The sequence below is a fragment of the Ranitomeya variabilis genome, chromosome 4, assembly GCF_051348905.1.
Source record: "Ranitomeya variabilis isolate aRanVar5 chromosome 4, aRanVar5.hap1, whole genome shotgun sequence".
Lineage (NCBI taxonomy): Eukaryota > Metazoa > Chordata > Amphibia > Anura > Dendrobatidae > Ranitomeya > Ranitomeya variabilis.
In genome coordinates this window covers 684,354,893-684,379,830 of record NC_135235.1, presented here as the reverse complement: position 1 = coordinate 684,379,830, position 24,938 = coordinate 684,354,893, and the positions used below count along the sequence as shown (strand labels likewise).

The 24,938-nt window shown below is 42.3% G+C and overlaps 1 protein-coding gene across 1 annotated transcript in view; it reads right to left on the bottom strand.

Moving 5' to 3' along the window:
• Nucleotides 1-3,002: 3,002 nt before the first annotated feature.
• Nucleotides 3,003-24,938, bottom strand: part of LOC143767593 (uncharacterized) — a 57,794-nt gene continuing 35,858 nt past the window's right edge. The window contains exon 7 of the mRNA XM_077256011.1: nt 3,003-9,273. Within this exon, the coding sequence (XP_077112126.1) occupies nt 7,580-9,273 (1,694 nt within the window). The 3' untranslated portion in view covers nt 3,003-7,579. The remainder of the gene's footprint in view (nt 9,274-24,938) is intronic.

Sequence of the window (24,938 nt, the reverse complement as noted above, 5' to 3'; positions counted from 1 at the left end):
TTTGCCAAATGACCCCCAAGTTCCAATGCCCAACTATTATTATAAAGTTAATTAAGATTGACAAGCTTCAGAAACAAGAATGGATGTTTTTGGCATTAAAATGGGCACTGTAGGTGTTTTCCTGGCCTCCACTCACTGCCGACTACGCTTCCCCATTGACTTGCATTGGGTTTCGTGTTTCGGTCGATCCCCGACTTTTAGCGATAATCGGCCAACTGCACTCGACTCGACTCTGGACAAAGTCGGGTTTCACAAAACCCGACTCAATCTTAAAAAAAATGAAAGTCGCTCAACCCTAGTGGTAATGTCTATAACCAAAATTAGTAAAATGTTGTCTCTGTCCAAATATATATGGACCTAACTGTATATATATATATATATATATATATATATATATATATATATATATATATATATATGTCATTGAGACACGTATATATATATTTATATTTACTTCAGCGCGATATATGTGAAAAGCCGGTAATTCAATTGCCGGCTTTTCATTTCTCCTGCCTAAACCCGACATGATATGAGACATGGTTTACATACAGTAAACCATGTCATATCCCCCTTTTTTTGCATATTCCACACTACTAATGTTAGTAGTGTGTATGTGCAAAATTTCGGCGCTGTAGCTATTACATTTAAGGGTTAAATTGTGGAAAAAATTGGCGTGGGCTCCCGCGCAATTTTCTCCTCCAGAGCGGTAAAGCCAGTGACTGAGGGCAGATATTAATAGCCTAGAGAGGGTCCATGGTTATTGGCCCCCCTGGCTACAAACATCTGCCCCCAGCCACCCCAGAAAAGGCACATCTGGAAGATGCGCCTATTCTGGCACTTGGTCACTCTCTTCCCACTCCCGTGTAGCGGTGGGATATGGGGTAATGAAGGGTTAATGCCACCTTGCTATTGTAAGGTGACATTAAGCCAGATTAATAATGGAGAGGCGTCAATTATGACACCTATCCATTATTAATCCAATTTTATGAAAGGGTTAATAAAAGACACACACATTATTAAAAAGTATTTTAATGAAATAAACACACCTGTTGTTTTAATTTTTTATTGCTCTCTCAATCCAGCTGAAGACCCTCGCTTGGCAAAATAACAAACCAACAATATACATACCCTCTGATGAACTGTCACGTCCCACGAGGTAAATCCATCTGCTAATGCAGCTGTGTTCGTGTCTGTAAGCCCCGGCGAATGAAGGAAATGTAGGTCAATGACCTATAGTTACCCTCAGTCACGGTGATGCGCCCTCTACTGGATGTCCTCGTGAACTGCAACCTGGGAACTTTTTCCCATGCTCGATGTCATATGAGGACATCCAGTAGAGGGCGCATCACCGCGACTGAAGGTAACTATAGGTCATTGACCTACATTTCTGTTGTGGATTCTGTTTGCGGGCTCCCTCTGGTGGTTACTGCTGGTACTGGGTGACTTTGGTGGGTTGCGGCCTTTGGTTTCCATCTGTCCATCAGAGGCTGGGTGTTTCCTATTTTACCTGGCCTTTCTGTCATTTCCCTTGCCGGCTATCAATGTGTTCAGATGTGCTCTGTTTGGTTCCTGCCTACCTGCTCCCAGATCTTTCAGGATAAGCTAAGTGCTGATTTTCAGTTGTTTGGTTTTTTTGTCCAGCTTGCTTAGAATGTCTCTTTGTTAGCTGGTTGCTCTAGTGGACTGAGGTTCTCCCCATGTGCCATGAGTTGGCACATGGGTTCTTGTAATCTCAGGATGGTTTTTTGATTAGGGTTTTTTGCTGACCGCTCAGTCCCCTTTTGTGTCATTCTGCTTTCTAGTTTTTAGCGGGCCTCTATTTGCTAAAGCTATATACATCATCTCTATGTGTGTGCCTTCCTCTCATTTCACCGTCAATACATGTGGGGGGCAACTATACCTTTGGGGTTAATTCCTCTGGAGGCAAGTGAGGTCTTGTTTTCTCTGCAGTACTAGTTAGCTCTTAGGCTGGTGCGTGGCGTCTAGAACCAACGTAGGCACGCTCCCTGGCTATCTCTAGTTGCGTTTGTCAGGCGTAGGGCAGCGGTCAGCCCAGGTTCCATCACCCTAGAGCTCGTCCGATATTTATTATATTTTGCTTATCCTGTGCTATCCCTAGCCATTGGGGATTCATGACACATTTCCTTCATTCGCCGGGGCTTACAGACACGAGCACAGCTGCATTAGCAGGGCTCCTGCCTGTAAAATATTTTAACCCCTTCAGATGGATTTACCTCGTGGGACGTGACAGTTCATCAGAGGGTATGTATATTGTTGGTTTGTTATTTTGCCAAGCGAGGGTCTTCAGCTGGATTGAGAGAGCAATAAAATATTAAAACAACCTGTGTGTTTATTTCATTAAAATACTTTTTAATAGCGTGTGTGTGTTTTTTAAACCCTTTCATACAATTGGATTAATAATGGATAGGTGTCATAATTGACGCCTCTCCATTATTAATCTGACTTAATGTCACCTTACAATAGCAAGGTGGCATTAACCCTTCATTACCCCATATCCCACCGCTACACGGGAGTGGGAAGAGAGTGGCCAAGTGCCAGAATAGGCGCATCTTCCAGATGTGCCTTTTCTGGGGTGGCTGGGGGCAGATGTTTTTTAGCCAGGGGGGGCCAATAACCATGGACCTTCTCTAGGCTATTAATATCTGCCCTCAGTCACTGGCTTTACCGCTCTGGCGGAGAAAATTGCGCGGGAGCCCATGCCAATTTTTTCCGCGATTTAACCCTTTATTTTACAAGCTACAGCGCCGAAATTTTGCATATACACACTACTAACATTAGTAGTGTGGAATATGCAAAAAAAAGGGGGATATGACATGGTTTACTGTATGTAAACCATGTCTCATATCATGTCGGGTTTAGGCAGGAGAAATGAAAAGCCGGCAATTGAATTACCGGCTTTTCAACATTATCGCACTGAAGCAAATATTAAAAAAGCTTCCCCATTGACTTGCATTGGGTTTCGTGTTTTGGCCGATCCCCGACCCCGACTTTTCAATAAGATCGGCTGATTTCACTCGACCCGACTTTTGAGAAAGTCGGGTTTCGTGAAACCCGACTCGATCTCAAAAAATGAAGTCGCTCAACCCTGGTGGTAGATGTCTGAAACGTGTTATATTCCTCAGTCCTGATTAGCGATCACGTTTGCGCTGTCACCTAATAGGATCACACAACCCTTTTTCCATACTAATGATAAATTGCTTAATGTATGTATTTATTGTCTTGTCAATGTTTTAGATTTAATAAAGGATATATTTTTTATACAAAAAAACTCAGAATCTCCTAGTATTCATATATCTTTTGGGTTTGTATATATTACTTAAAAAAAAGGGAAACAAGTACATTTTTTTCTTTCATTATATTGTGCTGGTTTCTTTATATATCTTAACCCTGTGTTGTCTGTGTAGTGTATTGCCCACCGGGAGATAGAGCGGGCGTTCAGTGGTATGAGCCCTCGTCCATGCAGTCTTGCTAAATACAGCCGGTAAGGCGGACGATAGCACCCACTGACCCCGTTCCGTTTCTCCGCAGGACCCTACACATATTTGGTTACATTTGCTATGCTAGATAATAACTCACTCCATATATTCTCCCCATAAATGTGGAATTGGAATCCTGAACCAGCATGTGTAAAACAACCTTGATGATGATAAATACAACGGATATAAATGTTCCTGTGGGAAAACAATTGGGAAAGAAAGGGGGAGGGCAAACAAAGACACCTGACAAATAACAGACAATTAACATTAAATGGACAACAAGTCCAATTCGCATAGTGATTTGGAGCTCCTTATTAACGAGGGCAATCCAAAAATCACTATCATTAGGCAACATGTATTATCCTAGCAAGCAAAGCCCTGGCTTATATTACATTTCTATGGCAGTTACAACCAGCTTAGGCAAACAAAACAAAATCAAATACAATTGGTATATATGATTATAAACAGATCAAAACAGCTAAAACTGATAATATTCGAATACGACCAGTGATGGTCATCGATTATAAATACCGACTGGTCATCCATGGCTATGCATACTTATATGGTACTCAATAGGGAAAAATGTGCCATGGACTAAACTATGAAAGCATAACCAAAATAGCAAAGACCAGTAGGCTATACTAAGCCCGTGAGAGTCCTTCAGGCACAAAAAGATAGGGTTTTCACCCTAAAGATAGTTTTGTGCTGATGAAAATCAAGTAGTCTACGGACTTCTGTCCATTCTCTCGTAGGCCTTGATTGTCGAGGTGGTAATGGTTGAGGGACATCCGGTTCTGGGATACCAGATAGATTTAAGGCCAGCCTACCTTTTTCTAATGACCTACACATATAGGTTTTGTTATGTGCTGAAAAAATCCCCACAGGTATTTAATTTGAGCTGCTTGCAAGGCAGCAGATACTGGTCTTAAATTTCTCCCCGTTGTGAGAGTAGCAGGTGCTATGTCTGCAAAAATATGAACTGTGTTTGGTAGAGCGGGCAGTGTGGAAAGTCCTCTTGTCGCTGTTAAAATCAAGTCCAGAGTTTCCTCATGAAGTGGTCTAAGAATGACATATCTAGGATTATTGTCTGATTGGGGCTTTCCCACAGCTCTATGTATTCTAGTTATATGTAGCAAAGCTGGATCTGTTTGTGGGAATAAGGCAGCAAAAAGCAAGGAGGCCGTGTCTTTAAGGGCTAAGATTTCCTCAAGTAGACCTCGCAAGTTACCACTACGGGATATATTTTCAATGTCTTCACATTGCAATTCTAATTCATTGATATGCTCCATGTGCTGATTAAAAGCCCCCTGATCTTCCTCTAATGAATCAGCCATAGCATCCATCTTTTCTTCCAATGTAGATGTCCATTGCGCAATAACCTGTAACTGTGAAGTGACAGCATAGCAGAGGTGAGTTCTGCCTTTAAAGTTTCCTGCAGTGCTTTAATTAGCTCTGCTGTGCGTACTGTGGTGTCCCCCTGAGGGGAAAAGTCATCCGAGCTGACTGCAGTGTTTACCTGCAATGAAGGAGCGGAAAAAGCAGGAGAAGCTGTAGTGGTGGCGGCCATCTTTGAAGCGCTGCCTCCTGAGAAGAGTTCAGTAATCGGATGGATTACCGGCTGTGCAGGGCCTCCCTTTTTTGGCATCTCACCCCGGAGTTACCCGGCATGTATAGACTTCACATGTGCTTAAATTGTCGCAATCCGAGTGCTTGAAGGGGCTATAAATAGCCTGCTGGTGAGCGGAGCTCAGCGGCGCACGTCTGTCACCAAGTCCTGTGCATGCGCCTCAGACACACTAAATTTTTAAAATGAACTTTCGTCAGTGGGAAAACCCCTTTAATGTGACTGGCTTCCTCTGCCTGCAGACATGTTGCGCATCTGCAGCCAGGATCACCCAAATGATTCACCATGCCTGCACGGAATTCACGCAGGCGCAGTATATCAGACCGCCGCCATCTTTGTGCAGACAGAGAGCAGTGGTCACATTAAAACTGCGCATGCGATTCTGTACATAGATGGCGGCTGTCAGTGATTCATTTGGCTGATCCCGGCAGTAGTGTGTTCGGGACGGTGTTCCGCTGGTGATACCACTGCCCAATGGTATAAAATTCTGTGACACACCCATGGTGTCCATATGATCATTTCACCCCTAGATGAATTCTTTGAGAGGTGTAGTAAAATGGGGTCACTTAAAGGGGTTCTGCTGTTTTGGCACCTCATGGGCTCTTCCACTGGGTCATGGCACCTGCAAACCATAACAGTAAAATCTGCCACTCCTTCCCTTCTGAGTTATTATTATTATTACTTATTGTTATAGCGCCATTTATTCCATGGCGCTTTACATGTGAGGAGGGGTATACATAATTAAAACAAATACAATAATCTTAAACAATACAAGTCATAACTGGTACAAGAGGAGAGAGGACCCTGCCCGCGAAGGCTCACAATCTACAAGGGATGGGTGAGAATACAGTAGGCGAGGGTAGAGCTGGTCATGCAGCAGTTTGGTCAATCGGTGATTACTGCAGGTTGTAGGCTTGTCTGCCATATGCCCAAACAGTGGTTTACCCCCACATGTGGGGTATCAGCATACTCAGGACAAATTGCACAACAACTTTTGGGGTCCAATTTCTCCTGTTACCCTTTGGAAAATAAAAAATTGGGGGCGAAAATTAAATTTTTGTGAAAAAATATGATTTTTTTATTTTTACAGCTCTACGTTATAAACGTCTGTGATGCACTTGGGGGTTCAAAGTGCTCACCACACATCAAGAAAAGTTCCTTAGGAGGTCTAGTTTCCAAAATGGTGTTACTTGTGGGGGTTTTCACTGTTTAGGCACATCAGGGGCTCTCCAAACGTGACATATCATCCGGTCTGAATTCCAGCCAATTTTGCATTTAAAAGTCAAACGGCGCTCCTTCCCTTCCTAGCTCTGCCATGCACCCAAACAGTGGTTTAACCCTACATATGGGGTATCAGCGTACTCAGGACTAATTGCGCAATAACTTTTGGAGTCTAATTTCTCCTGTTAGGCTGTGTGCACACGTTGCTGATTTTTCACGTTTTTTTCGCATTTTTTTGCAATAAAAACGCTATTAAACCACAAAAAACAGCATACAATATGCATCCCATCATTTAGAATGAATTCTGCATATTTTGTGCACATGATGCGTTTTTTCCGCAAAAAAAAATGCATCACGGTAAAAAACGCAGCATGTTCATTAATTTTGCGGTTTTGCTGCGGATTTCCCACTATTAAATGCATTGGGAAATGTCCGGAAAAAAACGCACCAAAAACGTGGCAAAAATGCGTCAAAACCACGGCAAAAACACATGCAGATTTTCTTGCAGATTTCTTGCAGAAAATTTCAGGTTTTTCTCAGGAATTTTCTGCAAGAAATCCTGAATGTGTGCACATAGCCTTACCCTTGTTAAAATAAAAAATGTTTTGTCTGAATTAAATTTTTTGAGAAAAAAAGTTAAATGTTAATTTTTTTAAAACATTCCAAAAATTCCTGTGAAGCACCTGAAGGGTTAATAAACATCTTGAATGTGGTTTTGAGCACTTTGAGGGGTACAGTTTTAGAATGGTGTCGCTTTTGGGTATTTTCTATCATATAGACCGCTTAAAGTGACTTCAAATGTGAGGTGGTCTCTAAATAAAAAATGGTATTGTATAAATGTGAAATCACTCTTTAACTTTTAATCCTTATAACTTCCTAACAAAAAAAAATTTTGATTCCAAAACTGCACTGATGTAAAGTAGAGGTGAGAAATGTTACTTATTAAGTATTTTTTGTGACATATCTGTGTGATTTAAGGGCAAGAAAATTCAAAGTTGGAGAATTGCAAAATTTTCAACATTTTGCCAAATTTCCATTTTTTTCTCAAATATTTGCAAGTCATATCAAAGAAATTTTACCACTACCAAGAAGTACAATATGTCACGAAAAAACAATGTCAGAATCACTGGGATCCATTGAAGCACTCCAGAGTTATTACCTCGTAAAGGGACAGTAGTCAGAATTGTAAAAATTGGCCCGGTCAGTAACGTGCAAACCACCCTCGGGGGTAAAGGGGTTAAGAACATGAAAAAGGCTTTTCCCCTGTGTGACTGCTCTGGTGACTAAGAAGAGATGATTTCTTCACAAAACATTTCCCACATTCTGAACATGAAAAAGGTTTCTCCCCTGTGTGGGTTCTCTTGTGGCTATCAAGATGCGCTTTCCGGTTATAAGATTTCTTACATTCTGAACATGAAAAAGGCTTCTCCCCAGTGTGGGTTCTCTGATGGCTTTCAAGATGCGCTTTCCGGCTAAAACATTTCAGACATTCTGAACATGAAAAAGGCTTCTCCTCTGTGTGGGTTCTCAGGTGGCCATCAAGATACGTTTTCCGGTGAAAACATTTCCCACATTCTGAACATGAAAAAGGTTTCTCCCCTGTGTGGGTTCTCTTGTGGCTATCAAGTTGCGCTTTCCGGTTATAAGATTTCTTACATTCTGAACATGAAAAAGGCTTCTCCCCAGTGTGGGTTCTCTGATGGCTTTCAAGATGCGATTTCTGGCTAAAACATTTCAGACATTCTGAACATGAAAAACGCTTCTCCCCTGTGTGAGTTCTCCGATGGCTTTCAAGATGCGCTTTCTGGCTAAAACATTTCAGACATTCTGAACATGAAAAAGGTTTCTCCCCTGTGTGGGTTCTCTTGTGGCTATCAAGAAGCTCTTTCCGGTTATAACATTTCTTACATTCTGAACATGAAAAAGGCTTCTCCCCTGTGTGGGTTCTCTTGTGGCTATCAAGATGCGCTTTCCGGTTATAAGATTTCTTACATTCTGAACATGAAAATGGCTTCTCCCCAGTGTGGGTTCTCTGATGGCTTTCAAGATGCGCTTTCTGGCTAAAACATTTCAGACATTCTGAACATGAAAAGCGCTTCTCCCCTGTGTGAGTTCTCTGATGGCTATCAAGATACACTTTCCGGTTAAAACATTTCCCACATTCTAGACAGGAAAAAGGCTTTTCCCCTGTGTGAGTAATTTGGTGTAGAACAAGACTATATTTCTGTCTAAAATATTTCCCACATTCTGAACAGAAAAAAGTTTTCTCCCCTGTGTGACTGCTCTGGTGCCTAAGAAGAGATGATTTCTTCACAAAACATTTTCCGCATTCAGAACATGAAAAAGGCTTCTCCCCTGTGTGAGTTCTCTGATGTGTAACAAGATTTGCTTCATTTACAAAACATTTCCCACATTCTGAGCATGAAAAAGGCTTCTCCCCTGTGTGGGTTCTCTGGTGGCTATCAAGGTGCTCTTTCCCGCTAAAACATTTCAGACATTCTGAACATGAGAAAAGCTTCTTTCCTGTGTGAATTCTCTGGTGTGTAACAAGATTTGATTTATGTTTAAAACATTTCCTACAAATGGAACAAGAAAATCTATTCTCTGCCCTGTGAATTTTTTGAGGTTTAAGAAAATACTTTTTGAGGGGAAAACTATTTCCATGTTCTGAACGTGAAAATGAATTCTTTGCTTTAGGAGCAGTTAGTTTTTTAATACTTATTTTGTGAGTTTGATTTTCCTTAGCAGTGGGTAATGAATCAGAAGACGAGACCTGTTTCAAAGGATCAGATGACAGATCTTTGCTGTGAAGGCATGATAGCACATCTGTAGTAATTGCATTCTCTTCAATAGAATCCTGTGTGATTTCAAAATCATCTGATTTAAAAATTGAAGATGTCAGCTGTCTCTCTGATCTCCAGGTGCAGTCATCTGCCAAGAATAAAACCAATCATTATTTTTGAATAACATATCATTGAATCTATTTAAACTGTCTGAAAAAAATGGCAGGTTATGCAAAAAGATTGAATTCACAAGACAATGGCAGTTCACAATCTAAAGAACTCATCGCATGAACCAGTAGAGCGTGGTGATCAACTGTTTTTCATTCTGCCTCACAAATATGGAATAAAATGCCCCCAAACAATATTACAGCATTTTTTGGACTATAAGACAAACCGGACCATAACATGCACCCCAAATATTCAGTAGGAAAATGGAAAAAAATGAATGTGTCAAATGGGGGTCCATCTTACAGTCCTGAAATCACCTTACCCGGGGGAGATTGGCAGTGCTGTTGGCAGCAGGAGTCAGGCAATTCTTCCAATGGTCTGATGCTGCAGGGCGGTGCTCGGTGGTATGGGGGGCTCCGGCGACATTTTATGAAAGCCCGGAGCCCTGCACTTCTATGACCTCGATGCTGTGGCCTCCAGGAAAATGGCTGCCGGAGGTGGCGCATGTGCAGATTGAGATCTCGGCAAAATGTCGCCGGAGCCCTCCGCACCACCAAACCTGCCGAACCAGGCTGGGATGGGAGCGAGATCATCACGTTACAGTGTTGGACCACCGGAAAAAATCACCCAACTCCTGCTGCCACCGTGCTAACTGTAAGTACATTCGATAAGATGCACCCCCGTTTTCCCCAAAAAACTTTGGGGAAAAAGTGTGTCTTTTAGTCCCAAAAATACGGTATGTAGGTGAAAATAATATCAATAAAAACTTCCAATGATCCTGCAAAAAACAAATCCCCACTGAGGTTCATCATTTGTCAATGGAAAAACAGAAGTTTCCATAGGATGTTGAAAAGCAACATGGCTTCCATAACCCCCATCCATCTGCTGTCCCAAAGTCAAATCTTCCCCTCGCTTCTGAGCCTTGCAGTGTGCCCAAACCATATTTATCATCCATGTATTTGGCATTACTATAGTAAGAAGAACTCACTTCATTTATGGTGTGTGTGTTTCCTGGAGCACAATCTGGGCACTATGTGTGGGGAATAAAATAGCAAATGTGCAATTTTAACTCTCCAACTTCCACTGCATCCTAATTTTCGGAAAGTGCCTGTGGAGTCAAAATAGTCACTACTCCTATAGATTATTTCACTGAGGGCTTTATTTTCTAAAATGGAGTCACTTTATGGGAATTTCTACTGCTCTGATTTTCTTCCATTTTGTCATATTAGAGCTTCTGCAAATCGTATGTAACATCTTCTCTGGGATCTGCTCCTGCAACATCTGCTTCTGTCACTAGACGCGGCGTCAAAGATATACATCCGGGACAGTCATAATAATAATAATAATAATCTTTATTTTTATATAGCGCTAACATATTCCGCAGCGCTTTACAGTTTGCACACATTATCGTCACTGTCCCCGATGGGGCTCACAATCTAAATTCCCTATCAGTATGTCTTTGGAATGTGGGAGGAAACCGGAGAACCCGGAGGAAACCCACGCAAACACGGAGAGAACATACAAACTCTTTGCAGATGTTGTCCTGGGTGGGATTAGAACCCAGGACTCCAGCGCTGCAAGGCTGCTGTGCTAACCACTGCACCACCGTGCTGCCCACACAGTCACGTAGATCCACCCGCTGTTATCATTTCATTATGGGAATGCAACTCTGCTGACTCCAATTGTCAGGAAAGTATGAAATTGACCAATGACTGATGGACGAGACCGCAACAGCTTCCACTACTAGGCCGATTATTAGGTATCTAACAGGCAGCATGTGGTATATCCTTCCTCTAGTGTTAGCTTTCTGTTATTCTTTCTTATGTTAACGGGTCGGTTTTGACCCGTGTCTTAAATCACCCCTAGGATACCCTAAAAACAGTTATTTATGATCCAATTTGTTTCTTACCTCTTAGTTACCTTGTTAGGGTTTCTCATCCATGGAAGGATGGATTGATTTTAATATTTTTGTTGTGGCCCCCTGGGCCTTTCATTTGAGAGAATACCCTTCATTTTCAATATAAAAATATTGTCAAATGAACCTCAAGAGAATAATATTAACTTAAAAAAGTTTGTTATATTACCTGACTATTACTGAAGGGTTTTAGAACACATTTCTTAAATGTAAAAAAAAGTATACATATATATATTTTATATTATTAACTCTAGAAACATCTATGGTGTTACGGGTCAATTTTGACCCATATCTAACTACTTTATGAAAAAGGCAAAAAACAGATTTTTATAGAACTTTAATACAAATCAAAGATGAAAATTATATTAAAATTAATAGCAATAATAATAAAAAGTAGCTTTTCTAGGTCAAACAAACAAACAACAATCAATCAAGCAAATCAAATCAACAGAAATCAAGTACTAGTTTTTAGATGCATTAGTATTTAGATGCATGTGTGGCAAAAAGTGACCCTTTTTTTGTGTTCTTTGCAGAGGTATTTTTTTGCAGGCGAAGCACGATGTGTTTGTCTTTCTGTCCTTATTGCTAGGGCAGACCTGACACCTCTTTCTTTTAGAATCAGGTGGTCTCACTGGGGTTGTGGCTGTTGTGGTTGATGTTGAGGATGGTGGTGATGATGCTCTTTGTGTTGCTGTGGGTGTGGACGAAGCACTTGTTGAGCTCTGGAGTTGTCAGACCAAGGCTGCAGCGGTTGGGTCTCGGGGCACTCGTTCCCTTTGGTCAATGTGCGCCTTGACAAGGGATCTTCCTAGTTCCTCAAGAAACATCCTCTGCTTGTTTTTTTCTTTGAATTCCATCCTTGGTGAATGTGGGTCCACAACACAAATGAATTGCATGCTGACACATCAAGGATGTTGTAAAATACAACCATTGGCCATCTCTTAGTCATTCGCTGGCAAGTGTAGGTGGCAGTCAGCTTGTCCAGGTTGTCCACTCCTCCTTTGTTTTTGTTATAGTCCAGGATGATTCTGGGCTTTTTGTCACTTCCTGATGACACAGCTGCATCTTTGTGAAGTGTGGACATCAGTACCACATTCCGTTGTTTTTTGGCGCAGTATGAAACAGGAGTGGTGGTGTCTGTAAAAACAAACTTTGAGGAAAGTGGAGCCCTGTCCTTCATCTGCAACAATTCAGCGGGCAGCTCAGGTTTGTTTTTTTTTCACTGTGCCCACCATGGTGATTTTCCTCCTGAGAAGTTCTTGTCCAAGGTCATAGCTGGTAAAAAAAATTGTCACAAGTAATGTTGTGACCCTGCAGTCCAGTAGTCATATTGAGGACTACACGTTTTCCTTGTTTTTTTTCAGGGATGCCGCTTGCAGACTTGCCTGTGTAAATCTGTAGATTCCATGCATAGCTAGTTTTTACATCACAGGCTGCCCAAATTTTTATGACGTATTTGCCTGGATTACTTGGCATGTATTGCCGGAAGGGGCATTTTCTGCGGAAAAGGGAGAAAACGTTCGTCTACTGTCACCTCTGGCCCTGGGTTGAACATCAGTGGAAGGAGCTGCACCCATTTCTCACAAACATCCCTGATGGGAGCAAGTTTATCAGATTTTGTTCTGGTGTCTCTGTTGTCAAATCTGAGGACTCTTGATATCATTTGAAAATTTTGAAGTGACATTGTTGCCCGGAAAATATTCCTGCCTGTCGATGCGTCCCAGAGACTATCAGTGGCCTCATTGCAGGATCTGTACACTCCAGCAAGGAGAAGAACACCAATGTAGGCATCCAGGACATCATTATGAAGGTCATTCCACATGTTGCCTGTTGTGAATTAGACCTTTTGGCTCCCTCTTGTGGTCACTAGTGATATGACACTTTGATATTCCTTCCCTTGCTTGGTACCCACCTGGCCTCGTTAGTCCAGGGGTGTCGCTATTTGAACTTCCTGGATTTTCAGTCTGGTGCCTGGCATCGTTGTAATCAGATCCTTCTGTTTGCTCCTATCTGCTGGTCCTGGTTCTTTGCAAAATTAAGCTAAGTTCTGCTTTCTTGTTTTTTGTTATTTTCTGTGCTCTTATTTTTGTCCAGCTTGTACTAAATGTGATTCCTTATATTGCTGGAAGCTCTAGGGGGCGGATGTTCTCCCCCCGTGCCGTTAGACGGTTCGGGGGTTCTTGAATATTCCGCGTGGAGTTTTTGTGAGGGTTTTTGCTGACCATATAAGTCATCTTCCTATATTCTGCTATTAGTTAGCGGGCCTCTCTTTGCTAAAACCTAGTTCATTTCTTGCGTTTGTCTTTTCTTCTTACCTCACCGTTATTATTTGTTGGGGGCTTGTATCCAACTTTTTGGGGTATTTCCTCTGGAGGCAAGAAAGGTCTTTCTTTTCCCTGCTAGGGTTAGTTAGTTCTCCGGCTGGCGCGAGACGTCTAGAATCAACGTAGGTACGCTCCCCGGCTGCTGTTATTTGTGTGCTAGGTTCAGGTATATGGTCAGCCCAGTTACCACTGCCCTATGAGCTGGGTTTTATGTTTGCAGACTTCGCTATTGTCTCTGAGACCCCCTGCCATTGGGGTCATAACAGTATGCCAGGCCATAAGTGAATATTTAATGCATTGCAGAAGTGGGATTATAAGAAAGGAAATTCTGAGGTTTTTTTTTTTTTTCTTTCTTTCCTCCCCTTTATCTCAGAGTGGCTGGAGCCTTGCTGCAGACATGAATGTCCAGACCTTGATTACTAGTGCGGATCAGCTTGCTGCTCGTGTGCAGAGTATTCAAGATTTTGTTACTAGCAGTCCTATGTCAGAACCTAAAATACCTATTCCGGAATTGTTCTCTGGAGACCGATTTAAATTTAGAAATTTCAGGAATAATTGTAAATTGTTTCTATCTCTGAGACCCCGTTCGTCTGGAGACTCAGCTCAGCAAGTAAAAATTGTTATCTCTTTCTTACGGGGCGACCCTCAGGATTGGGCCTTCTCGTTAGCGTCAGGCGATCCGGCTTTGGCTGATGTTGATGCGTTTTTTCTGGCGCTTGGGTTGCTATACGAGGAGCCCAATCTTGAAATTCAGGCAGAAAAAGCTTTGCTGGCTATCTCTCAGGGCCAGGATGAAGCTGAAGTTTATTGCCAAAAATTTCGGAAATGGTCCGTGCTTACTCAGTGGAATGAGTGTGCTCTGGCCGCAAATTTCAGAAATGGCCTTTCTGAAGCCATTAAGAATGTGATGGTGGGTTTCTCCGTTCCTACAAGTCTGAATGATTCCATGGCGTTGGCTATTCAAATTGACCGGCGTTTACGGGAGCGCAAAGTCGCTAATCCTCTGGTGGTCTTGTCTGAACAGACACCTGAGTTAATGCAATGTGATAGAGTTCAGACTAGAATTGAACGGAAAAATCATAGATGTCAGAATGGGTTGTGTTTCTACTGTGGTAATTCTACACATGTTATATCAGCATGCTCTAAACGCTTAACAAAGGTGGTTAGTCCGGTCGCCATTGGTAATTTGCAACCTAAATTTATTTTGTCTGTGACTTTAATTTGCTCATTGTCTTCCTATCCTGTTATGGCGTTTGTGGATTCAGGTGCTGCCCTGAGTCTTATGGATCTGTCGTTTGCCAAGCGCTGTGGTTTTGTTCTGGAGCCTTTGGTTAATCCTATTGCTCTGAGAGGTATTGATGCTACGCCATTGGCGGAAAATAAGCCGCAGTTTTGGACACAGGTGACCATGTGCATGTCTCCTGAACATCGAGAGGTGATTCGTTTTCTTGTTTTGCATAAAATGCATGATTTGGTCGTTTTGAGTCTGCCATGGTTACAAACTCACAATCCAGTTTTGGATTGGAAGGCTATGTCTGTGTCAAGTTGAGGCTGTCAGGAAATTCATTGCGATTCCCCGCCGGTGTCTATTGCTTCCTCTACTCCTTCGGATGTTCCTGAGTATTTGTCTGATTATCAGGATGTATTCAGCGAGTCCAGGTCCAGTGCTCTTCCTCCTCATAGGGACTGTGACTGCGCTATAGATTTGATTCCAGGTAGTAAGTTTCCTAAGGGAAGATTATTTAATCTGTCTGTACCTGAGCATACCGCAATGCGTTCGTATATTAAGGAGTCTCTGGAGAAGGGACATATTCGTCCATCCTCTTCCCCTCTTGGTGCGGGATTTTTCTTTGTGGCCAAGAAGGACGGATCTTTGAGACCTTGTATAGACTATCGACTTCTGAATAAAATCACTGTTAAATTTCAGTATCCTTTGCCTCTGTTGTCGGACTTGTTTGCCCGGATTAAGGGTGCCAAGTGGTTCACCAAGATAGACCTTCGTGGTGCGTACAACCTTGTGCGCATTAAGCAGGGAGATGAATGGAAAACTGCATTTAATACGCCCGAAGGTCATTTTGAGTACTTGGTGATGCCTTTTGGGCTCTCTAATGCTCCTTCAGTGTTTCAGTCCTTTATGCATGACATCTTCCGGAAGTATCTGGATAAATGTATGATTGTTTATCTGGATGATATTCTGTTTTTTTCTGATGATTGGGACTCCCATGTAATTCAGGTCAGGATGGTGTTTCAGGTTTTGCGTGAGAATGCTTTGTTTATTAAGGGCTCAAAGTGTCTCTTTGGTGTGCAGAAGGTTCCCTTTTTGGGTTTTATCTTCTCCCCTTCTGCTGTGGAGATGGACCCAGTCAAGGTCCGAGCTATTCATGATTGGACTCAGCCCACGTCGGTTAAGAGTCTTCAGAAGTTCTTGGGTTTTGCTAACTTCTACCGTCGTTTTATCGCTAATTTTTCTAGCGTTGTTAAACCTTTGACGGATATGACCAAGAAAGGTTCTGATGTTGCTAACTGGGCTCCTGCAGCCGTGGAGGCTTTTCAGGAGCTGAAGCGCCGGTTTACTTCGGCGCCTGTTTTGTGTCAGCCTGATGTCTCACTTCCCTTTCAGGTTGAAGTGGATGCTTCTGAGATCGGTGCAGGGGCCGTTTTGTCGCAGAGAAGCCCTGGTTGCTCAGTAATGAGACCATGTGCTTTTTTTTCTAGGAAATTTTCACCTGCTGAGCGGAATTATGATGTTGGCAATCGGGAGTTGTTGGCCATGAAGTGGGCATTTGAGGAGTGGCGTCATTGGCTCGAGGGTGCTAAGCATCGTGTGGTGGTTTTGACTGATCACAAAAATCTGATGTATCTCGAGTCTGCTAAACGCCTGAATCCTAGACAGGCCCGTTGGTCATTATTTTTCTCCCGTTTTGACTTCGTGGTCTCGTACCTGCCTGGTTCAAAGAATGTTAAGGCTGATGCTCTTTCTAGGAGCTTTGTGCCTGACTCTCCTGGAGCCTCAGAGCCAGTTGGTATTCTTAAAGAGGGTGTAATCTTGTCGGCCATTTCTCCGGATTTGCGACGTGTGTTGCAGAGATTTCAGGCTGATAGACCTGACTCTTGTCCACCTGACAGACTGTTTGTTCCTGATAAATGGACCAGTAGAGTCATTTCCGAGGTTCATTCCTCGGTGTTGTCAGGGCATCCGGGTATTTTTGGCACCAGAGATTTGGTGGCTAGGTCCTTTTGGTGGCCTTCCTTGTCACGGGATGTGCGGTCATTTGTGCAGTCCTGTGGGACTTGTGCTCGGGCTAAGCCTTGCTGTTCTCTTGCCAGCGGGTTGCTTTTGCCCTTGCCTGTCATGAAGAGGCCTTGGACACACATTTCCATGGATTTCATTTCGGATCTTCCAGTGTCTCGGGGCATGTCTGTCATCTGGGTGGTATGTGATCGCTTTTCCAAGATGGTCCATTTGGTGCCCTTGCCTAAGCTGCCTTCCTCTTCTGATCTGGTTCCGTTATTCTTTCAGAATGTGGTTCGTTTGCACGGCATTCCTGAGAATATCGTGTCTGACAGAGGATCCCAGTTTGTTACCAGGTTCTGGCGATCCTTTTGTGCTAAGATGGGCATTGATTTGTCGTTTTCATCTGCCTTTCATCCTCAGACTAATGGCCAAACTGAGCGAACAAATCAGACTCTAGAGGCTTATTTGAGATGTTTTGTTTCTGCAGATCAGGATGATTGGGTGACCTTCTTGCCGTTGGCTGAGTTTGCCCTTAATAATCGGGCTAGTTCCGCTACCTTGGTTTCGCCATTTTTCTGCAACTCTGGTTTCCATCCTCGTTTTTCCTCGGGACATGTGGAGCCGTCTGACTGTCCTGGGGTGGATTCTGTGGTGGATAGGTTGCAGTGGATTTGGGATCATGTGGTGGACAACTTGAAGTTGTCACAGGAGAAGGCTCAGCGTTTTGCCAACCGCCGCCGCGGTGTGGGTCCCCGACTTCACGTTGGGGATTTGGTGTGGCTGTCTTCTCGCTTTGTTCCTATGAAGGTCTCCTCTCCTAAATTTAAGCCTCGCTTCATCGGTCCTTATAAGATTTTGGAAATTCTTAATCCAGTGTCCTTTCGCTTGGAACTTCCTGTGTCGTTTGCCATTCACAACGTGTTCCATAGGTCTTTGTTGCGGCGGTACGTTGTGCCTGTGGTTCCTTCTGTTGAGCCTCCTGCTCCGGTGTTGGTTGGGGGCGAGTTGGAGTACGTGGTGGAAAAGATCTTGGATTCTCGTCTCTCCAGGCGGAGGCTTCAGTATCTGGTCAAGTGGAAGGGCTATGGTCAGGAGGATAATTCCTGGGTGGTCGCCTCTGATGTGCATGCGGCCGATTTGGTTCTTTCCTTTCACGCTGCTCATCCTGATCGCCCTGGTGGTCTTGGTGAGGGTTCGGTGACCCCTCCTTAAGGGGGGGGTACTGTTGTGAATTAGACCTTTTGGCTCCCTCTTGTGGTCACTAGTGATATGACACTTTGATATTCCTTCCCTTGCTTGGTACCCACCTGGCCTCGTTAGTCCAGGGGTGTCGCTATTTGAACTTCCTGGATTTTCAGTCTGGTGCCTGGCATCGTTGTAATCAGATCCTTCTGTTTGCTCCTATCTGCTGGTCCTGGTTCTTTGCAAAATTAAGCTAAGTTCTGCTTTCTTGTTTTTTGTTATTTTCTGTGCTCTTATTTTTGTCCAGCTTGTACTAAATGTGATTCCTTATATTGCTGGAAGCTCTAGGGGGCGGATGTTCTCCCCCCGTGCCGTTAGACGGTTCGGGGGTTCTTGAATATTCCGCGTGGAGTTTTTGTGAGGGTTTTTGCTGACCATATAAGTCATCTTCCTATATTCTGCTATTAGTTAGCGGGCCTCTCTTTGCTAAAACCTAGTTCATTTCTTGCGTTTGTCTTTTCTTCTTACCTCACCGTTATTATTTGTTGGGGGCTTGTATCCAACTTTTTGGGGTATTTCCTCTGGAGGCAAGAAAGGTCTTTCTTTTCCCTGCTAGGGTTAGTTAGTTCTCCGGCTGGCGCGAGACGTCTAGAATCAACGTAGGTACGTTCCCCGGCTGCTGTTATTTGTGTGCTAGGTTCAGGTATATGGTCAGCCCAGTTACCACTGCCCTATGAGCTGGGTTTTATGTTTGCAGACTTCGCTATTGTCTCTGAGACCCCCTGCCATTGGGGTCATAACAGTTGCCGTGGACTTTTTTCCTTCAAGGTTTGTCATAGCAATAATGACTTTTTTTATTGACAATAGCATAAACAGATCAAAACATGTCTTGATGTCACTTACTCTTGTCACAGCAAACCTTGTGATCCCAGGGGTCATTTTTATGACATTTGCAGCATCTGCCCTGCCACGTACATCTGGAGTTACTGAGCTCCAACTGATCTTGCCACTTTTGGATTTGAATCTTTCAGCGGGAGCAGCTTCAGCACTAGTGACCTCCTCATCAGACTGATCAGAACTGTCTGTGTCTTCCGGTTGATACTCCACATCATCTTCCTCCTCAGAAACCTGTTCATCTGTATCAGTTTGCTGCTGTGTGTCCTCTGATTCATTATCATCTAAGATATAATCCAGAATTTGGCTTACATCAAATCTTCTCATTGTTGCATGTGTAAACTGGAGATGTATACTCTGCAAAGTACCATCTCTAAGCTGATTTGGCCATACATGCCTGGACATGTCCCTAACTCAAGTTGTTGGAGGTAGAGCTGGCTGTGGGCTGTTGGTTTATATTGTGTTTATGAGTTCAGTTTTGGGACTTATTATTGTTTTTTAACTCTTATATTAGACCTGGGTCGAAATTGACCCCAACAACACAAATGTTATAATTTTAATAAGAGCATTTTACAATTTAGTAAAATAGTTTTATTTATTGTATTTTGTTTAAAAATAAGTTCCTGAAAAAGTCAAAAAGTCTTGATGCAATAAACAAATGTATGTAGAATTTGTATGCATTTAAAACCTAAAACGGGTCGGTCACGACCCTAACACTAGAGGAAGGATTATATACACCCCTGATTCCAAAGCATGAATTATATGTATATACCCATATACAGTCACTTCTAACTTCACTATAACACAGAAACTACTCATTGCTACCACAAATCGTTTATACAGGCTGATTGGACACCCACTGCAATGGAGTATGGCTTCAGGGTGCGGTTTACAGAGCAAAAGCAACAGCGCTATAAAATGTTATATTTAATCCAGAAAGATAGGCAGTGTAAAAAATATACAAAATGGCAACAAAGCAATAAGATATATAAAATTACATAAAATAAAAGAGAAAACAGAAGAAAATTACTAAACTTAGTCACTGAAATGGCTCAGAGCTTAGCGAAGGGAAGCACTTTGATTGATAATTGGACAGAACCTGCACAGCGAACTGACAATAACCTAGACCAAGGATCTGCTTCTTTATTAGCTCTTAAGTTACGCCCACACACTTCACCTTGATTACCTCATGTGAGAATGTTGTCAGCTCTTCTGGATTTTAGAATATCCCAACTTATAAGATATCTTTGCCTATAAAGATCACAGGCACTAGATATTGACAACATATTTTTATCATGATTTTACATGTACATAGAGACCAAATATGACCTGGGTCACACCATCTATCACACCGATATTCAATTGGAGGGATTCTAAAGCCACCCGGCGATGTGAATTAATGCATCACATCATTCTCTTCATTATAAAAATCTATATCTCATACATATCGGATTGATACCAACCCCAGTACTCCTATCTGAATTCCGGAGCTGAGCTGGCTACTATCAGTGCTGTGTGAATAGAAGTGCTGAGCCTGGGAAATCACAATTCTCTGCCTTTTGTATCTGTTTTCCCCTAAAAGACATTTACTGTTTAATTACCTGCACACTACAGGGGTCCTCTGCTTCAAAATAAATTAAAGCATTATCTCTCACTTTCCCATATGTTTCAATGTGAGGTCTTAGGCTACTTTCACAGTTGCGCTTAAATCCGCAGCGTTCAAAATGCATCCGCAAGTGGTTGAAAAAACGCATGTAAACATGCACAAACGCTGCGTTTTTTAGATGCATGCGGTAGCGCATGCGGTTAAAAAAACGCCGCGTTTGTACGCGTTTACACGCGTTTTTTTCCTGCGTTTGTGTTATATCCGCATGTGTTTTGTATTCCTATATTTATCATTAGGGACGCATACGTTTTTTTGTTTGCGTTTTGCCGCGTTTTACGACGCATGCGTCTACACATGTTTTTCTTGTGGAACGCATGTGTTCACGAATGCAAGTGCTAAAAAAACGCATGCTTTCATATAGACAGCAATGCATTTTTTTGCCGCAAACCTTGCGCAATCGACCGCATGCGCTTCCAGGCGGCAAATTGACGCCTCTAAAAATTACTACATGTTGCATTTCCGCGCCAAGCCGCAAACGACGAAAAAACACATGCGTCGTCAAACGTCAACACGCATGCGTTTTTAATGTTAAATATAGGAATACAAAATGCATGCGGATCTATGCGGTACAAACTATGCGGACACAACCGCAAATGTGAAACCAGCCTTACTACAAAATAAGTTCAAATTGTCAGATCTTCCTATGTCTTAATTAGTATTGCTTACTTCCTAGCTTCAGTGCCTTGCAAAAGTATTAGGCCCCCTGGAACTTCTCAACCTTTTCCCACATATCATGCTTCAAGCATAAAGATACCAAATGTACATTTTTGGTGAAGAATCAACAAGTGGAACACAATTGTGAAGTTGAAAGAAATTTATTGCGTATTTTAAACTTTTTTGTGGAAATTCAAAAACTGAAAAGTGGGGCGTGCAATATTATTCAGCCACTTTAACTTAATACTTTGTTGCATCATCTTTTGCTGCGATTACAGCTGCAAGTCGCTTGGGGTATGTCTCTATCAGTTTTGCACATCGAGAGACCGAAATTCTTGCCCATTCTTCCTTGACAAACAGCTCAAGCTCTGTGAGGTTTGATGGAGATTGTTTGTGAACAGCAGTTTTCAGCTCTTTCCACAGATTCTTGATTGGATTGAGGTGTGGACTTTGACTTGGACATTCTAACACCTAGATACGTTTATTTGTGAACCATTCCATTGTAGATTTTGCTTTATGCTTGGGATCATTGTCTTGTTGGAAGATAAATCTGTGTCCCAGTCTCAGGTCTTTTTGCAGACTCCAACAGGTTTTCTTCAAGAATGGTCCTGTATTTGGCTCCATCCATCTTCCCATCAATTTTAACCATCTTCCTTGTCCCTGCTGAAGAAAAACAGACCCAAGCCATGATGCTGCCACCACAATGTTTGACAGTGGGGATGACGTGTTCAAGTGATGAGCTGTGTTGCCTTTACGCCAAACATATCGTTTGGCATTGTTGCCAAAAAGTTTGATTTTGGTTTCATCTGACCACAACACCTTCTTCCACATGTTTGGCGTGTCTTGGATTGTTGCAAACTTTAAACGACACTTTTTATGGATATCTTTGAGAAATGGCTTTCTTCTTGCCACTCTTCCATAAAGGCCAGATTTGTGCAGTGTACGGCTGATTGTTGGACAGACTGTCCCACCTCAGCTGTAGATCTCTGCAGTTCATCCAGAGTGATCATGGGTCTCTTGGCTGCATCTCTGATCAGTCTTCTCCTTGTTTGAGATGAAAGTTTAGAGGGACGGCCAGGTCTTGGTAGATTTGCAGTGGTATGATACTCCTTCCATTTCAATATGATCGCTTGCACAGTGCTCCTTGGGATGTTTAAAGTTTTGGAAATCATTTTGTATCCAATCCAGCTTTAAACTTCTCCACAACAGTATCACGGACCTGCCTGTTGTGCTTCTTGGTTTTGATGATGCTCTCTGTGCTTCAAACAGAACCCTGAGGCTATCACAGAGCAGGTGCATTTATACGGAGACTATACGGGCTGAATAATATTGCACGCCCCACTTTTCAGTTGTTGAATTTCCAAAAAATTTTAAAATAACCAATAAATTTTGTTCAACTTCACAATTGTGTTCCACTTGTTGTTGATTCTTCACCAAAAAATTTACATTTGGTATCTTTAGGTTTGAAGCATGATATGTGGGAAAAGGTTGAAAAGTTCCAGGGGGAATATGTAATTCTCCCTTTTCACCACATGTTAATTTGTGAGGGGAGTGGGGCATCTCACTGGAGATATATTATAGGTTTTAATTTTTCTATGATACGTAGCTTTATTCATTTTGCAATTGGCACTGGTAATGGAGGAGACATTGGAAACAGAGTTTCTGTCCAGCCATTAAGATTAGGGTGCTTGGGACCAGTATCACCATCCAGTCTGGCAGTATGAGTGTGTGTGCTGCCCAGCTGAAGTTATGTGCTCCCTACTTCAGCCATTTGTAAAGTACCGCACCCTGCTAAAGTTTTAAGCATACTGTCGTAAGCTGCTAGATACAGCATTATTCTCCTCTGGTTCTGTCCTCTGTGCTCAGCTCCCGACTTGTGTATTTGTTTCCTGTTGTGACCCCTGCCCTTTTACTGACTGATCTTGGGTACTCTGATTTTGTATTTTCTCTGCTCTCCTGGTCTGACCTGGCTACCTGAGTATTCTTACTGCCATCTCACACTACCAAATATAATGTAACACTGTGGCCCTAGCCTAGGGGACTGTGGAAAATGGAGTAGACAGCACCAAGCCTGTTTGTGGTGGCCATCTTTTGGGTTGCCAGATGACTATGAATAGTGTTCCCAATACATTGTGCCTGCAAACTATTCCTTCAAGATCTGCATTCAAATAGCTAAATGGCGCTCCTTCCTTTCTTAATACTGCCATGTGCCCAGACAGTAATGTACAGATAGAAAATAATTTGTAAGGTCCATCTATTTCCTATTATTCTTTGTGAAGAATTCCAAAGTTATCACCACATAAAGTGACACATATCAGATTTGAAAAATGGGTCCTGGCTGGGAATACAAAACTGGCTTTGGGAAGTGGTTAAATCAAGTATTTTGGGATCTAACTACTATAGTCACAAACTGTGACTAAAGACATTAACACATCTACTGAAGTTATCAAACAACAGTCTTCAATAGTAAAAAAGTAAGTAACTAGTGGTGAAACCTCTCTGGGGTAATTAGAGTACGGGACTTGGTGGCTCTTGGCATTCTAAACTATCGTAAGGGCCAATATTTTCTGTCATATGAGTTTCAAGAAGAAAAATTAAATATTCAAAGGGAATTTAGAATATACTATCTTTGAAGTAGGTAATTACATAATTTGAAGTAGGCAAATGCAATTCTGGGCTGTATTAACAGAAGCATACAGTCTAGATCACGTGCAGTCATAATTGCCCTCTACTCCTCTTTGGTTACACCTCATCTGGAATACTGTGTCCAGTTTTGGGCACCACATTTTAAAAAAAGACATCAACAAACTGGAGTTTGTTCAGAGAAAAGCGACCAGAATGGTGACCGGTCTGCAAACCATGTCCTATGAGGAACGGTTATAAGATCTTGGAAGGTTTAGCTTGCAAAAAAGAAGACTGAGAGGAGACTTAATAGCTGTCTACAAATATCTAAATGGCTGTCACATTGTAGAAGGATCAACTTTATTCTTTGCACAAGGAAAGACTAGAAGCAATGGGATGAAACTGAATGGGAGGAGACACAGATTAGATATTAGAAAAAACTTTTTGACAGTCTAAGTGATCAATGAGTAGAACAGGCTGCCACGAGAGGTGGTGAGTTCTTCTTCCATGGAAGTTTTCCAACAGAGGCTGGACAGACATCTGTCTGGAATGATTTAGTGAATCCTGCTTTGAGCAGGGGGTTGGACCAGATGACAGAGGAGGTCCCTTCCAACTCTACCATTCTATGATTCTATGAACTTTTTATAATAGTGCAGAGCTGAGGTGTCTTAAATTTAGATCTCAGGCATTTGGAAAACGTAATGGAGACCTTTATTTAAAGACTACTAGGGAGTTACAGACTCACATAAGTGAGGCAGGATGTTCCTACCACAATCAAACTATCATACAGAGTGAAATTGTAAAAACATATATTCTCAACAATAATGTATGTTAAAGGGGAGAGCTCCAACACTAAACTGGAGTTGCACTCCCTTATGGTGGACCATTGGAGTTACTATGAGTGCTGGCCAGACGAGTAGAGAAAGTATTAGTGCTCCTCGTTTCAGGAAAGATTGTGCAGTAATCTGAATTCCTTATGATAGAAAACATGCTGTAATTTATGACGTGTAGTGAATCCATGAAACCAAGGCTCGTACCATGCCAACACATGTACTGCAGGCGTGAATAAATGTATATTACAGCCATCAGCCACACACAGCTTAGAAATATATCATGGCACAGGTGTAATGGTTTTTATGTAGTTTATCACAAT